The 16047-nt window shown below is 45.3% G+C and overlaps 1 protein-coding gene across 2 annotated transcripts in view; it reads left to right on the top strand.

Moving 5' to 3' along the window:
- efnb2a (ephrin-B2a) overlaps positions 1-13442 on the top strand; it is a 34296-nt gene extending 20854 nt beyond the window's left edge. For both annotated transcript variants that reach the window (XM_030081100.1, XM_030081099.1), the window contains 3 exons: positions 4300-4392; positions 7003-7116; positions 9023-13442. In XM_030081100.1, coding sequence (XP_029936960.1) covers positions 4300-4392; positions 7003-7116; positions 9023-9432 — 617 coding nt within the window. In that variant the 3' untranslated portion in view covers positions 9433-13442. The remainder of the gene's footprint in view (positions 1-4299; positions 4393-7002; positions 7117-9022) is intronic.
- Positions 13443-16047: the final 2605 nt, after the last annotated feature.

Raw genomic sequence — 16047 nt, 5'->3', positions numbered from 1 at the left:
GAGGAAATTGAGTTAGGAGCTCCCGGTCTTTATCTCGATTGGAGCTCACAGTTGACTCTGTCTCGTTAAACAGAGGGTGATTTTCCACCCTCTTGATTTGATAAACAGGGCTAAATGAAGTTAAGGAGGGTGGTGGGGTGGGGGTGGGGGTGGGGGTTGGGTTCACTTTGTGGAGTGTTTACATCGGGGTGGCTGGGTTAGAGGTGTGTGAGAGAAGACATGCGTGAGACAATGAAGTCTTGGTGTTTTATGTTAATTTTATAGGCGGTACACACTGACACTCAAAGCGAGGGCACACACTTCTACCATTTGTTTGCAACCATGTGTTAGAACAGCTTATGGGGCTATAGATGTGTGTGTGTGTGTGTGTGTGTGTGTGTGTGTACATTTTTCACACACCCACTTGTGCTGTCACTTTGGTCCACAGCGGTGCTTTGTCACAGTCACTGAGTGATTTTTCCTGATGGCTTTTTTTCCCCCCTTTTGTGGGGTGTGTTTTTGCATGTGCGTGTGTGTGTGTGTGTGTGTGTGTGGCCACGTTGCGGTCAGCCCCTAAACCCTCGAGAGGCCGTCTGATCACAGCTAACCTCATCTAAACCACGCAGCCCGAGAGCGCAAGCTGGGAGAAAATGGAGTGCACCATCCAAAGTGAATGTTTTGTGAAAGGGAAAGAGAGAGAGAAAGAGAGAGAGAGAGAGAAAAAATCACACATAGCTTTGGAACAAAAAAGAACAGCCCTCTCTCTTTTCTTACTCATTTCTCACTTATTGTTTCTCTCTGGGTGTGTGGGTAAGGTCGCGCACAAGCTGAACTATTGCGCTCGCTCCCTTTCTTTTTTTTCCTCTCTCTCTCTCTCTCTCCCTCTGGGATTGGTGGGTTAATCTCTCACCCTTTTTTTCCAGTTTTCCTTCTATATATGTGCACCTCGTCACCTCTCTCTCTCTCTCTCTCTCTCTCTCTCTCTCTCTCTCTCTCTTTCATGCCTCCTCCCTGCGAGTCTTATCTGGGTGCTGTAAAGCCAGTGGTAGTTGAGGAGTAAATCCATTTGTGGAGGCCGTGTATGAGCCGAGTCGATCCTCCCTCCACCGTGTTCCCTCAGCATTAAGGATTAGCCTCCACTGGTTAGCGCTGGACTAGTGAGCCTCGCCGTCTCCAGCCAGCGTGTCTGGGAGCCCGGCCCGGCCCGGCCCGGCCCGGCCCGGCTTGGCCTCGCTCTGCCCGGCCGGTCATTCAGCCAGCATTAGCCGATTCAACAATCACATTCTGTTTAAATCCAAGTCAGGCTTGCCTGCACTGCAGCCTTTTAAAGGGGAAGAACATTTAAAATGATGCACGAGGGCTTTTTCTGACATTTCCTAATGGGAAAATGTCACAGCTAAAATTGTAGAGTTGACTTTTTTTTTTTTTTTTTTTAGGAGGCCTGCTCCTTTTTTATATTTAGACGGGTGTTGATGTTTTAACTGGTTTTGTAGGGCAAAGGGATGGAGGGATATAAGTAGGGAGGGAGAAAAGGAGGGCATGAAGAATGGAGGTGACACAGTAGTGATATGAGTGGCAGATGAGACCTACATATCCCTTCTGTTCAGTTCCTTGCCCTTTGTGACCTCTGAACCTGACCTGACCTCTTATGCACCGATGATTTTGCACACACACACGTTTTAATCTCAACACTCACACACAGTTGCATGCATTCACTCACACACACACACACATGTTCGTCGATGAATAGTTAAACGGTGCTTATCGCACAGTGCAGTAAACAGCCTTAAGACGGTTAATGTCATCCTGCCGGACATCAGGATTGCAGAATTCCTGCCCGTCGTGCTAACAGGTTTATGAAATGAACGCAGACACACACACACACACACGTACACACACACACAGGCACTGAAGCACAAGCCTTTAAGGAGCTTTGTCTGTAATGTGCTTTTCGGCCTCCACTAGAAAGCCATAGGTCAGCTAGAGAGGGAGACGGAGAGAGAGAGAGAGAGAGAGAGAGGGAGAGAGAGGAGGCGAGGCGGAGGAAGGGAAGGAGGGAGTCCTTGTTAACATGCTCTTTGTGTCTGCTCCCATCACCATCGTATTGAGGCAAGGGGGATTCGGATCAAAATGATTGGTAGCTGGGAGGGGAGAAGAGAAAGAAAGAGCGAGAGAGAGAGAGAAAGAGGGAGAGAGAGAGAGAGACAGCACTGGCCCGAGCAGAGCTTAATTTTTCAAAGCTATGTTTTTTTTTTCAAAATTGCACGGGGACCATGCCAAGGGAGCACCTGCCTCTGAATTCCCTTCCGGTCGACAGAAAGGCTTTGGGGAGACTGTTGGTGTGACGGGGTGGGGGGGGACAAGGGGATCGAACCACAAGGCTGGGACGAAGGTTAGGACGGGCGGTGGCGGCGGCGGTGGGGTCAGAGCGAGGAGGCGAGTGAGGGATGGAGAGAGGAAGAAGAGGGGGGGGGCGAGAGAGTGGCTCGGGGCAGAAAGGGGAGGGGCGGGCGGGCGGGGGGGGGATGTCGTAGTGAATGCGGGCCACGGCGAGCTGGCAGGAAGCCAAGCCGCTAAGCCCTGGCAGCTCGTTAGCCTCTGTGTTAGTGACCTGATAGACCACAAGCCCCGCTGCTACCCCCCCTCCCTCCGAACACACACGCAAACCCTCCCTCCGTCCTCTCCCTCTCCGTCCCTCTCGCCGAGAGCCGCAGATAAACAGCTCAGGACGTCTGACCGCTGCGTGTGACATCACACGTGGAGAGGGAGACGCCGCCGCCGCCGCCGCCGCCACCGCCGCTGGTAATGGGCTTCAAGTGTCTGAGCCTGATCGCTGCATCCTTTGCCTTCCGTGTGCAAAGCTGCATCTGCACTGCAAAAACGCAAAATCTTACCAAGAGTATTTGTCTCATCTCAAGTCAAAATGTCTTATTTCTAGTCAAAATATCTCATTACACTGAAAATAAGACATGATCACCTCAGAAGTAACTTGTTTTTAGACAAAATTTCACTAAACAAGTGAAAATTTGCTTGTTTCATTGGCAAAATTTGCCAGTGGAAAAAGTGAAAATTAGCTAGAAACAAGAAATAAATTTTGCCAATGAAACAAGCAAATTTTCACTTGTTTAGTGAAAATTGTCTAAAAACAAGTTACTTCTGAGGTGATCATGTCTTATTTTAAGTGTAATGAGACATTTTGACTAGAAATAAGACATTTTTGACTTGAAATAAGACAAATAATCTTGGTAAGATTTTGAGTTTTTGCAGTGATGTGCAAAGTTTCAAGTTTTTTTTTCTCTTTCTTTTTCATCGAATGCACGCCTTCCCCGCTTCCGTTTTTAAAGGGCCTTGCAGCGTCTGTTTACGGGGCCCATTTCGTCCCTCCTGTCGCACGCGCCTCCCAACCCGGCTCCCTCTCTAACATCTGCTGCGCCCTTAAACACCGTCTTTAGTGGTGCACTTCTGTTTCCTCCTGTGTTTAAACCGGGCTTTGAGCTCCTTAAAGGTCTTTTTTTTTTTTAATCTAAAGGCCATTGAGGTATTTATCACCTCCCTCTGCTCCCTCATTTTGCCGCCTTCCTGTGCCTCTCCCGCTAAAGTGCCCTCTATTTTTATTTATTTATTTATTTATTTTTAGTATTTTTCCATCCTCTCTTGTTTATGTCCTTCCATTTTATGTGTTGTCAGCGTATCTCTCCTCTGTCTTTACGCCCAGCAGCAGGTTTTTGGGTTTTTTTTTTTTTTTAGATCGGAGCGTTTGAGTGCTTTTAAAATCCGAGAGTGTGTTCTTTAATAACTGGCGAGCGCTCTCCGGAGTGTCGTTAGCGCTAATGTCCGATGAGCCCGCCGCAGAATTTCCCGCGGCTTGCCAAGATGGCCGCCGTCGCCGCCGCAGCCCTCGCTCCTGTCCATTGTCTCACTTTCCACCTCTCTCTCTCTCTCTCTCTCTCTCTCTCTCTCTCTCTCCTCACCTCTCATAACTGCCTTCTTCACGGGGCCCATCAGCCCAGTTAGAGATATTACAGTCACAATTACTCAAGCTAATTGACTTTGGGGACGTGAAATATTCTGCCTGCGCCGAGTGACTGAGGTGATGAGGGGGTGAATTGTGATTTTATTAAGGGGGGAATGACTCACATCCTTCCCTGATGGAGGCTTTTCACTGTCTCTGTTGTCTGCGGTAACTGGCTGCCTCTCCCAGATATGCTGAAGGCATATGTGGCCACACGTCTTCCCTGTTGTGGTTTGGTACTATTATGCTTGCAATGGCGGCTAATTACAACCTTGTCCCTCTCTCTGCTCTCTTTCTGTCTGCTGTAGCTACGTCTAATGGCACTATGGAGGGCATCGACAACCAGGAAGGGGGAGTGTGCAAGACCAAGTCCATGAAGATAATCATGAAAGTGGGACAAAGTGAGTATTGTATTATTGCATTATGGCCGTGAGCGCCTGCGGGCATGAGAAGGCCCAGCCTTTATACATTGTGTGAAACTGTATGAGACTCTGAGCATGCCCTAATAAGGTCAGCGGAGGTTGTGCAGCATACAGAACCATCGTCTCCATGACACCTGGGGCTGCGGGGGTGCAAGAGATGTAATCTAGCGGAAGCCTAATGCATTGGCACACACGCACGCACGCACGCACACACAACTGCACATGCTTGCACTTGAAAGCCTCTGTTGTGAGGCCCTCTCTCCTCCAGAGGGCTTTCTGCACATGCAAACTCAAGTTTAAAAGTGCACCAACTCACGGTGCTCATGGTCTTGGAGTCTGCATGTCACACACCTACACGCACACTGCAAAAACGCAAAATCTTACCAAGATTATTTGTCTTATTTATTTATATTTATATTTATATGCCTTATTTCTAGTCAAAATATTTCATTACACTTAAAATGAGACATGATCACCTCAGAAGCAACTTGTTTTTAGACAATTTTCACTTGTTTCAAGTGAAAATTTGCTTGTTTCATTGGCAAAGTTTACCAGTGGAAAAAGTGAAAATTCACTTGAAATAAGTGAAAATTAGCTAGAAAGAAGAAACAAATTTTGCCAATGAAACAAGCAAATTTTCACTTGTTTCAAGTGAATTTTCACTTGAAACAAGAGACAATTGTCTAAAAACAAGTGACTTCTGAGGTGATTTTAAGTGTAATGAGATATTTTGACTAGGAATAAGACATTTTTGACTTGAAATAAGACAAATAATCTTGGTAAGATTTTGTGTTTTTTGCAGTGTCTACATATACCATCTAAGTAAAAAGGTCCATACACGCCAACAAAGCACAAAGCACACAAGCACAGCTGTCCTTTATGAGTCGACGGCACCCGGCCCCTGTTCTTAATTAATGGCAATGATTATTCATAAATCAGTATCGCGGCCGCCGCCCAACGCGGTAATTTCCTGAGGTCGCCCCTCTCGTCAACACCCGCCTCAGTGCTACTGAGAATCGCTGAAGGTCAGGGAATTAATCAGAGCGGCTGCACTCTGAGAGAGGAGAGAATGGGTGCTGAACAGGACTCAAATTGGTTTTAGTGCAAAGAAAATCTGCTTAGTCGTACCAAAAATCCCCCCCTTGTGCTCAGAATAGGTGCCTAACCTTACCTACACACCTTTCATCCGCACCGAGGAAACTTTTTCTCCCCGAATAGGGTAGTGTCGCCTCGATCTCACAGTCCAGGAGACTTGAATTGGAGCATAACTAAGGCTATAATGATTCATTCACTGCATTGATGCATTGATTATAAATTCTGCTGATTCAACTAAGCGCTACAAGAAATAAATAGAATGACTTTTTAAACACAGAACGCTTTGAATCCAATCATTGAACGCTCCGAAAAGGATTGCAACTTATTTTGCCATCTAATATTTTTATAGAATACATGATATAATGGAATGTAAAGTAAAGTTTCATTTCTGATTTTTTTTTCTCACATTTCACTTCTTGTTTGCCGCTGTCTTAGACTTAGACTTAGACTTAGACTTAGATTTAGACTTAGACTTAGACTTTCTTTTATTGTCATTGCACAAAAAAACACAGCAGTGAGATTTTGGCAACGAAATGTCGTTGCTTGGCTTCCAGATTACAGCAGAGATGGAATTGTGGGACCGTTTAAATATATATAAATATAAGTATTATATATAAATATAGTCTATATAACTAGTGCTAAAAAAAAAAAAAAGAGCTAAATAATAATGAGTGCAATTGAGGGTAACTAGATAAAACAGAATGTAAACAACAGACTAAACAGTGTAAACAACTGTTTAGGGCCAGGACTGTCTTGAAAAGGAGATTTCGAATCTCAAGTGACGTCCTGGTGAAAGCGAGGTTAAATAAAGACAGGAGAAAACGCATGGTCTCTGTTGCACATTTGTCTTTTTTTTTGCACGAGTGTTTCAGACTTGAACTGAAGTGCTGGAAAGCCGAGGAGCCAAAGATTTATACCTCCACTGTTCACAGAAAATGATTCAGCCGGTATAGCTGATACTTGACAGTGCGTGGAGTTCAAACTGAGGCCACCGGTGACAGCGAGGGCAGACGCTCAGACAATTACATGTCCGTTCAGTGTGGCTGCTCTGAGCCTGCCACACACATATCGAGAGCCACTGTAGCACAAATGGAACCATATGGAACCATTATAGGCCAGTAGTTATTTTTTTATGATACATTGCAATATCATCTAGCACAGAAAGAGCTACAAAAGCAGTTTACTTTAATATGGAACCAGTTAAACTACAGAAACAAGAAAAAAAAAAAACAGGCCGCGTGAGGAATTGCAAGGTGCTCTGAGGATCTCCTAATGAGTTTTTAAATACTGGTGAAGAAGCATTTAGAGATTCAAGTGGTTTTTCCACATTTCATAATAGCTCCTAAAGTGCAATTTATCCCTCAAAGAACCTTGGAGGAAACACATTTTTCAGACGTTGTGAATTCATTAATAAGCATTCTGAGACGAGCAGTTGCACAAAAAAGCAAATCAATTCTCCATTAATTCCCGTTGTTTCTTATCTGTGTTTTCCAGATCCCTCTGACCCTATTTCACCCAAAGACAACCCCACCAGACTACCTTACCCACCCAAGCACCCCGGCGACAAGGACTCCCGCGATCCAAATAACGAAGTGCTGGAGAAGCCAGGTGAGACCGTCTATTTGCGTCTCAAATCCAGGGGGAAACGGGAGGATTTATCGAAACAATGTGGCATTCGGGAGCGTGATTGCTCGGCCGAGCTGAGAGCAGATAGCGCTAAGAGGATAGCACTAAGTGAGTGTGTGTGTGAGGGGGCACCGAGGTGTGTGCGAAAGTGCGCGAAAGAAAGGTCAGCGATTCATCAGGCGGTAATTGAATGTTGCCATAAAACTGATAGGCATCTCTGGCTTCTCAAGGACTTATAAGGTATCCCCGCCCTGGCCACATTCCAGCCCCCGGCCCCGGCCCTAAAGTGACATTTTCAGGAAAATGATCCGATCGTTGTCTGCCATCTTAACGGCCTGCTCCCGGCGCACACACACACACTTGTTTTGACGCACAGAAACACACACATACGTGCAGACTGGTCTTATCGCTGCAGTTTCCAGTTAAAAAAAAAAAAAAATTAATTTGGCAATTTCCGCAGTGAGCTGTGTTCCGATTTAAAAAAAAAAAACGTAAAAAAAGAAGAGTGAAAACAAGCTGACCTATATAAACAGTCCTCCCGTCTCTGTCCCGGTGCAGAGGGCGCGGTGCGGCCAGGCACGCCGCCTCTGTTTTCACTCCCAAATCCCCGCGACAACGGGCCGCGCCGATCTGCCCATCCCCGCCCGCTAAATCCACGCTGGCACCGGACTCTGCCGACATCAGCATCTTCCTCCCCTCCTTTTTTTTTTTTTTTTTTTTTTTTTTTTTTAACGTCTCATCCCTCCATCGTGGCCCAGAGCGGGAGCATATGGGCGTCGGAGCGCTACGGGCAGAGAAGTCTGAGACAGCATAATCCCCTTGTAAAACAACGGAAGGGTCCTTGCTTTGGGCTTCCTGCCATCCCATATCCACCCCCCCCACCACCACCACCACCCCACACCACCACCACCACAGCAAAAAGGCAGTTTTCGGCCCTCGGGGGAACAGCGCCAGACAGGGAGACAGAGTAATCCGCCTGCCCAGGGAACAGGCTCATATCCTGGGGGGGAGCAGAACAGACCCGCCCTTGAGTGCTGGACGGGAACCAGAGGGTCCATCGCTGGGAGTCAGAGCACAGCTTGGCTTTCATAATTGATGTGTCATGATGACATCGCAAATCTTTTTCTTGTTTTTTTTTTTTTCTTTTTTTTTCTGGTGCCGTTCGTTCGAATGAAGTTTCTTTTTGTGTCTTTCAAAATGCAATTTATCTAAGTGCCATTCGCCTGGATCTGCCGCTGCCGCTGGATCTCGCATCGGGCCGTGCTTGCCCTAGTTTCAAGGTTGCAGCCGCCACCAGCTGAATTTGAATAGGCGCCGATCGAATGTGACCTTTACACAAAAGCCTTCCAGAGGCATGCCTCGCTCCTCCGCCATTGTGCTCTGGGCCCGCCTGCCTCGCACCTTCGCTCTGACACGATGAAAAGATTGTGGAGGGCGAAAGGGAGACGCAGGAAGTGCACTGCAAAAACACAAAATCTTACCAAGATTATTTGTCGTATTTCAAGTCAAAAATGTCTTATTCCTAGTCCTAGTGTTTCTAGCTAATTTTCCCTTATTTCAAGTGAATTTTCACTTTTTCCACTGGCAAATTTTGCCAATGAAACAAGCAAATTTTCACTTGAAACAAGAGAAAATTGTCTAAAAACAAGTTACTTCTGAGGTGATCATGTCTTATTTTAAGTGTAATGAGATATTTTGACTAGGAATAAGACATTTTTGACTTGAAATGAGACAAATAATCTTGGTAAGATTTGGAGTTTTTGCAGTGTGACTGGAAAAAAGAGACGCTGATAAATTTGACAGGAGGGCCCCCGTTTGGCTCGTTTCTCTTTCTTTAGCCGCGTGTACTCACTCTCTCTCTCTCTCTCCTCTGTCGTGTCTCTCCCAGGTGTAGCGCCCAGAGAAGGCGAGGGGAACAACAGCGCCGGCGGCAAGTCCTCCAGCGTCATCGGCTCCGAGGTGGCCCTCTTCGCCGGCATCGCCTCGGGCAGCGTCATCTTCATCATCATCATCATCATGCTGGTCCTGCTGCTGCTCAAGTACCGGCGGCGGCACCGCAAGCACTCGCCGCAGCACGCCGCCACGCTGTCGCTCAGCACCCTGGCCACGCCCAAGCGGAGCGGCGGCGGCGGGAACAACAACGGCTCGGAGCCCAGCGACATCATCATCCCACTCAGGACTGCTGACAGCGTCTTCTGCCCGCACTACGAGAAGGTGAGCGGCGACTACGGGCACCCGGTCTACATCGTGCAGGAGATGCCCCCGCAGAGCCCGGCCAACATCTACTACAAAGTCTGAGCCTGCGACTCTGAGGCGAGAGACGTTTTTTCGGAACAATCCCCTGGCAGGGCGGGTTTTTGGTTTTGTCTGGCGCGGCCGGCACGCCCGCAAACACTCTCTCTCACTCTCTCTCTCTCTCTCTCTCTTTCCCTCTCTCTCACTCTGTCGACCCTTCCTCTCTTCTGATGTTTAGTTGCTATCTTTTTGTTTTTTTTTTCCGCCCCTCGAAAAAATCTTGACTTTGTTGTGCTGGTTTTCGGTTCTTAGTACCAGGTTCTTGTGGACGGGACGGGCGGAGGGCTGCCGCCGCCACTGCTGCTCTCTCGGGGCTTTTTGGGGACCAGAGAGGAGGACCGTCTCTCCTCTCCCCCATGCCGCTCCCTGTTTTGTGTCTGTGCACTACGACCGGCGTCGCGGGGGGAACTTGCGTTTGTGGGATCCGAAAGACGGACTGTCGCTGCGGCGTGTGTGATTTGTTTTTGTTTTTTTTTTAATCGGACGGGACGGACAGACGGATGTGAGGGTGTCCCGGGAACGAGACGGGAGCCGAGAAGGAGTCAGCGGCCTCGCCTTAAAGAGAGACTGCTGCTTGGGAAAAGGAGAGGGAAAGAGACAACAAAAAAAAATACGAGGAGAGGTGCAAGGAGGATATTGGCAGACCATGAACTCGCGTCACAAATTGGCCGCCCCACCCCTCCACCCCCCCCCCCCACACACACACATTACTCACTCTGTGGATTTACCAGCCAAACGTGGACAAGGAGAGGGCTTCTCGACGCTCCTCTCTGGGACTTCCCTGACTGACTCACAGAGATGGAGATCACTCACTTCACCCTGTCACCCACACACACACACTCACACACTCACCGGCACACACACACACACTCTTATCCTGAACTGTTTGGGTCCTAGCATGGACAACACCATCTCTCCTCACTCCCACAGTGCATTCTATGTTTCTAGCAAGGCGACATTCTTCAGATGTTACTTGAAGGTTTTGGAAGAAAAAAAAAAAAACAACAGTTCCATTTTTTTTTTTTTTTGTATTGTCAACATTTCTTTGTCTTATTTTTGTTTATATCTGGTTTTCATACCCTGGTGTAGTTCAAGTGCAGATAGTTTTTTTCCCCCCCCTTCCGTGACGTGTTGTTATCAGAATTCATATCGTACGTGACGTTCAGACACAAGTGACCCACGCGTTGTTGCGGCCTGTCGGCTGGGAGTGGCGAGAGTGTTCGAAGTTAGGACTGAGGATTTTTTTTTTTTTATTTTGCGCCCTCTTGCCAGGGGATAGGGTGCACACGATCAGCCCTCTGTGGAAATCAGGTCTGCCCAGGTGGCTTCTGGGACGGGTGGAGGACTTTCATATACATAGAGCAGCACTTTTAACCCTTTTTGGTACCTCCACCCTCCAACGCCAGGCCACAGAGAGAGACAGAGACAGTGATAGCTAGAGATAGGAGAGCAGCTGCATCCCGCCAAGTCAGGGACAGTTCGAGGTAAACTTTAGTAGCGAGGGCTAGCCTGAACTTTTCAGAAACTGGACTTTTTCAAATGGGAAAGTGTTAGGGCAATAAGAAATCCAACTTGCCTTACCGCCGTTGTCGCATTTCAGTGAAGAAGACGCCCCAGATCTAGTTGAGGTTAGCACAGCCGGTGGCTGAAACTGCTCTAGGTACTGTAATGTTTACCCCCAGGGGTCCGAGGATGATTGAGGGTGCCCCGAGGGCCCGAATCAGAGTGACCGGTGCTCTCCTATTCACGTTCAAAAAAAGCACAGGGACATCTACTTACATTGTCACTGTTTCTCAATCTTCATTAGCATTTCTGTATTGTGATTTTTTTTTTTTTTTAATTTACTTTGTTTTTTCTTTTTTTCTTTTTACAAAATAGATGTACATTTAAAAGATGAAAAAGTAAAAAAAAAAAAACAACAAAAAAAAAAACGACAACAACAATGAAAAAGCAGAATTTATTTATGATAGACACATAGAGCACAGGTGTTGTCAGGCGGTATGGAGAGGAAGTAGAAGAAGAAGAAGAAGTAATGTTAATATATTATGGTATAAGTGCACATTATGCAAGCTAGGTTTTTGATTATTTGATATCTCTTGACCCATTGAGTCCCATATTTTCATGAGCTCTCGTCCAGACGGCTGCCTCTTCCGGAGACACAGGGCTAGGTCCTGGGAAGGGGACGAGGGAGGGCAGCCTGGACCCTGGCCTGAGGGGAGGAGAGTGATCTGACCCAAAATAGCTCACATGGGTGCACACAAGGGCAGAGTAGCTGTGTCTCCCACACTCACTCACTGTAGCATCTCCCAAAGGACGATTCCCACGAACACCCAGTGCCCCTGATTCTTCTCATAAACACCCTTCATGTTTTCTCTGTGCGTGCGCATGTGTATTCGTGTGTGTGTGTGTGTGTGTGTGTGGTTGCGCGTGCGTGGATGCACCTCCTCTTGAGCAAGTCTATATCGTAGTAGACAGAAACTTCAGTTAGCTCACATTCATTGTTATCTTTGGCTTAGGAGCATTATGACTCGATTGTGACTTAGGCCAAACCCCCCAAGCATATATCAGCCCATCATCGACATTGTCATTTGTTCAAGAAGAACATCAAATTTCACCGAAAAGCCAAGCCTTGTATGATCTGAGGTTTGTGCCTCTAAGAGGCTACAAAATCTGCAAATATGCAATTTTTATTTATTTTTTTAATCAATTCTGAAAAAAAAAAATACACCTATGGAAAGTGTTCTTAACCACTGAAAGATGTAACGACAAACAAAATGACACAAAACTAGCAAAGTACGTCACACGAGCCTGCTGTTAGGGTTTTTTTTTTTTTTTTTTTTTTTTTTTCATTTGTAGTGTTATTTTAACCTTTTTTCTGTTTTGACAATGTGCCGTAGTACAAAGGTAAACTGTGAAAAATGAAACCATTAAAAAAATGTATCACACCTGGACAGGTATTTAAGAAAAGGTGGAAAAAAAAGAAAACCATGTAACACCAACAAATGGCTGTTTAGTTGCTGTCTGACTGCGGCAGAATATGACAATCTTATTAGTTTCTTTGAATCTGACGTCCTTATCCTAGCCGTCGCTTGGCTGACGCTCCGCCAGCGCTGAGACAAATCGGTTTGATCGGCTCGGCCGGTCACGAAGCGTCGCGGCGATGCTGTGGGAGTCTTAGCACGCAGGCTGGGAGAAGCACCTCAGGCTACTGTAAAATGCCTTGCTCGTATGGTCAGCCCTTGGTCACTTGACTCAGTAATTTTGCACCGTACTTCTGTAGGTAAGAAACTGTAAATACATTAATGTTTGTATTGTATATGGATCCTGGGTTGTTACGATAGCCTTATTCACCTTTTTAGGAAAGTAAATGGAAAAAAAAAAACGTACAGAAAAAATGGAATACACTTCAGTAAAACAGAGCATACTACTTTTTTGGTAAATAGCTTGTGTAAATATTGACCAGAACCCAATAAAAAAACATTTTTTATAAACTCTTAAAGTAAGATGTTTTGTATAAAATTTGAATTTTTTGCTATGTATTTTAGCTAGCGCTCGTTGGAAAGCCCATGTCCTCCCACTCCCTCCCCTTTTGCACTGTTTCCATGGTAATTTGGTTTAAAAAAAAAAAAAAAAAAAACGAAAGAAAAGTTGCCAAACCGACTGCTGCATATTTGTGCCATAAGTGTGTACCATAAATATTTATTGAATTAGTTTTTTTCTTTTCTTTTTTTTGTTTCTGTTTATGATTTGATTTCAGTCCAGTTTGTAAGAAACACAGTATTATAACTGCATTGTTTGTTTGTCTACCCCTGGTTTCTTTAGTCTGTCATGGTTGCCGGGTGGCTGTAGCCCCTTCCCCTCCCCCCCCCTTGCAGTATGAGATGGCCAGGCCGTGAAAAAATGGTTTCAACTTTCAAAAATTTAAAAAGACATGAAAAGTGAGGAAAAATGACACATTCCACCAGTCTGTTACGAACTGAAAATGTTTTTCAATAAAATGTTTTTCCTATGGACGCGTTGTCCTCCTGTCTTGTTTTGTTGCGGCGCTCCCACAGGGGCACTTTGACAAGAAAAAAATAATGCCCGTTCTTTTGGACAGGGAAAGAGCTGTGGTGAGGCGGCACTTTCATTTCCCTAGTTAGATGTCGCTTCTTTCCTCCAAAACACTTTCATACCACCATTTCAGCCCATTTCATATCCAACGTTGCCATATCATAATAATAATGTGTGATAAACGACACATTTTCAGAAAAGACTTGATCGCAGCATTTGCACCCTCCTGCAGAGATGTGCATCTGCAAAAAGTTTTGCAAAAATCATGGAAACACCTTAACAATCACCCATCCATATGCTTTGTGATGCAGCCCAGGGAGACGCAATATAAATTGCATCTATCTTATGTAAACACAGAGGTGGTGGAAAAGGTTTAAGGCATGAACGGCTGGGGTAGTGAAGGTGTGTTTTATTGTGTTTATAGGGTGCTGAGACCTGGCCGGGTCATATATTACAGAGGCAGCGAGCAGCAGCCCTCCTGTCAGCTGGGTGATGGCTGCAGACTGGCACAAAGCCACTTTATCTCCCGCCAGTGTGTCGGTCCTGTGGGTTTATCAGCCAATATATAAACTAACTAAGCTGTATAATCAGCCATTTTATCTGCAAGTCAGGAAACCAGCTTGCCAAAACACAGACGAGCAGACAAAATCACTTCCAGGATAACAAGCATCAAGCCAGAGAGCACCTACGCCAGCGAACCAAGTAGCCAAACAGCCAGCCAGGCCCGCGACCCGCTGACTCCCTCCAGCTACAAAGGGCCCCACTGTGGCCACCCTGACTCTACAAGATTCACTTTTGTTACACAGCTGAATGTGTTGAAATAACTGCGTGCCTTGCAACTTGGCCTTCTCCAGGGCTGTTTTCACAAAGTGTTAAAAAATGACCACAGGCCTACATTGTTAATAGGAAAAGCAAGTCCTGGCAATTTTAAAGACTAAACGCAGCACACAACCTCAGCTCACACCCTTTTCATGCAGACAAAGGAAACAGTTTCATGCTGAAATGTTTATTAATAACTATAGTCTAATTTTACCAGGCTTTTGGAAGCCAAACCCTCATTGGACTGCACCCACAAGACTTGATATTTGTTTTTTAAAAGATTTAATGAGTGACATTGTGAATTAAACACTTGGCTTGGCGGGAGTCTAAACAAAAAAAAAAAAAAAAAAAGCATTATTGAATGCAGTTCATGCAGCAATGTTAATACGACATCCTGAGTGATTATTGGCGTGGTGTTCGTCTTGTCAAGTCGGCTAGCCAGTGTGCACATGTTTGTGGACATGGCATTTCATTCGGATGTGCCATTTGGATTTCATTTCCTATTTGCTGGGTTGGCTATGGATTCATGTGGCAGCCGCTGGATGAAGACATCATCGGTAAGTCGCTTCATGTTTATGACACAGTCAGTTTTACTGTCATAGATGTTGGCTAGCTGGCCTTAAGTCAAAATGTGTGTTGCCGCTGCTTGTGCAGTAGACGGCCCTGTCTACATGATTATTATATTCTTGTGTGGTCTGTCGATTTCCATGTCTTGCACTGCAAAAACTCAAAATCTTACCAAGATTATTTGTCTTATTTCAAGTCAAAAATGTCTTATTCCTAGTCAAAATATCTCATTACACTTAAAATAAGACATGATCACCTCAGAAGTAACTTGTTTTTAGACAATTGTCTCTTGTTTCAAGTGAAAATTTGCTTGAAACAAGTGAAAATTTGCTTGTTTCATTGGCAAAATTTGTTTCTTGTTTCTAGCTAATTTTCACTTATTTCAAGTGAATTTTCACCTTTTCCACTGGCAAATTTTGCCAATGAAACAAGCAAATTTTCTATTGTCTAAAAACAAGTTACTTCTGAGGTGATCATCATTAAATTATTATTTTAAGTGTAATGAGATATTTTGACTAGAAATAAGACATTTTTGACTTGAAATAAGACAAATAATCTTGGTAAGATTTTGCATTTTTGCAGTGTGTGCACATCGAGTTTGTTGTGTGAGGTGGCTGATTACGTGTGGCTTGATTGTGTATGTGGCTGTGTGGCTTTATTTGGTCATATGGGCACCCAGTATCACTGAATATCAAACTGTGCATTTATTTGCACCTCTTACACGCCTGGGAAGCGGTCTTGGCTCAGATGAGTACTGTTTTAGCCTCTCAGCACCGGGCTGCTGGGCCTGAATCAGCTTCTGATTAAGGTGAGACTGTTGATTTCAGGATGAAGACCTGCTGTCGAGCTGTCAAGATACTCTCCTTTATGTTGTGGCTAGAAAAGCTCAAAATGTCAGCCTCCTTGGCTGGCTCTTTGACTCGCAGTTTCACCAAATATAGCCTATCAGCCATTCTTCATTGCCGACATAACTGTAAAAAGCAGCTTTGATGCTAGTCCTGAATTAAGCACTGCTCAAAATTCTAGAAAATACTTGGGTCTGTGGGAAAAAAATGGCAATTCAATACAAAACTTCAGACTATAGACGTTATAGTCTTTTCCCCTCCTTTTTATCATTATTTAATACCCCATTATATTCTCCGCCACATTCATGGCGAGTGTTGAAGATATTAAAGCTAC

The sequence above is a fragment of the Myripristis murdjan genome, chromosome 21, assembly GCF_902150065.1.
Source record: "Myripristis murdjan chromosome 21, fMyrMur1.1, whole genome shotgun sequence".
In the NCBI taxonomy this organism is placed as follows: domain Eukaryota; kingdom Metazoa; phylum Chordata; class Actinopteri; order Holocentriformes; family Holocentridae; genus Myripristis; species Myripristis murdjan.
This window is presented reverse-complemented; position numbering and strand designations above follow the sequence as displayed.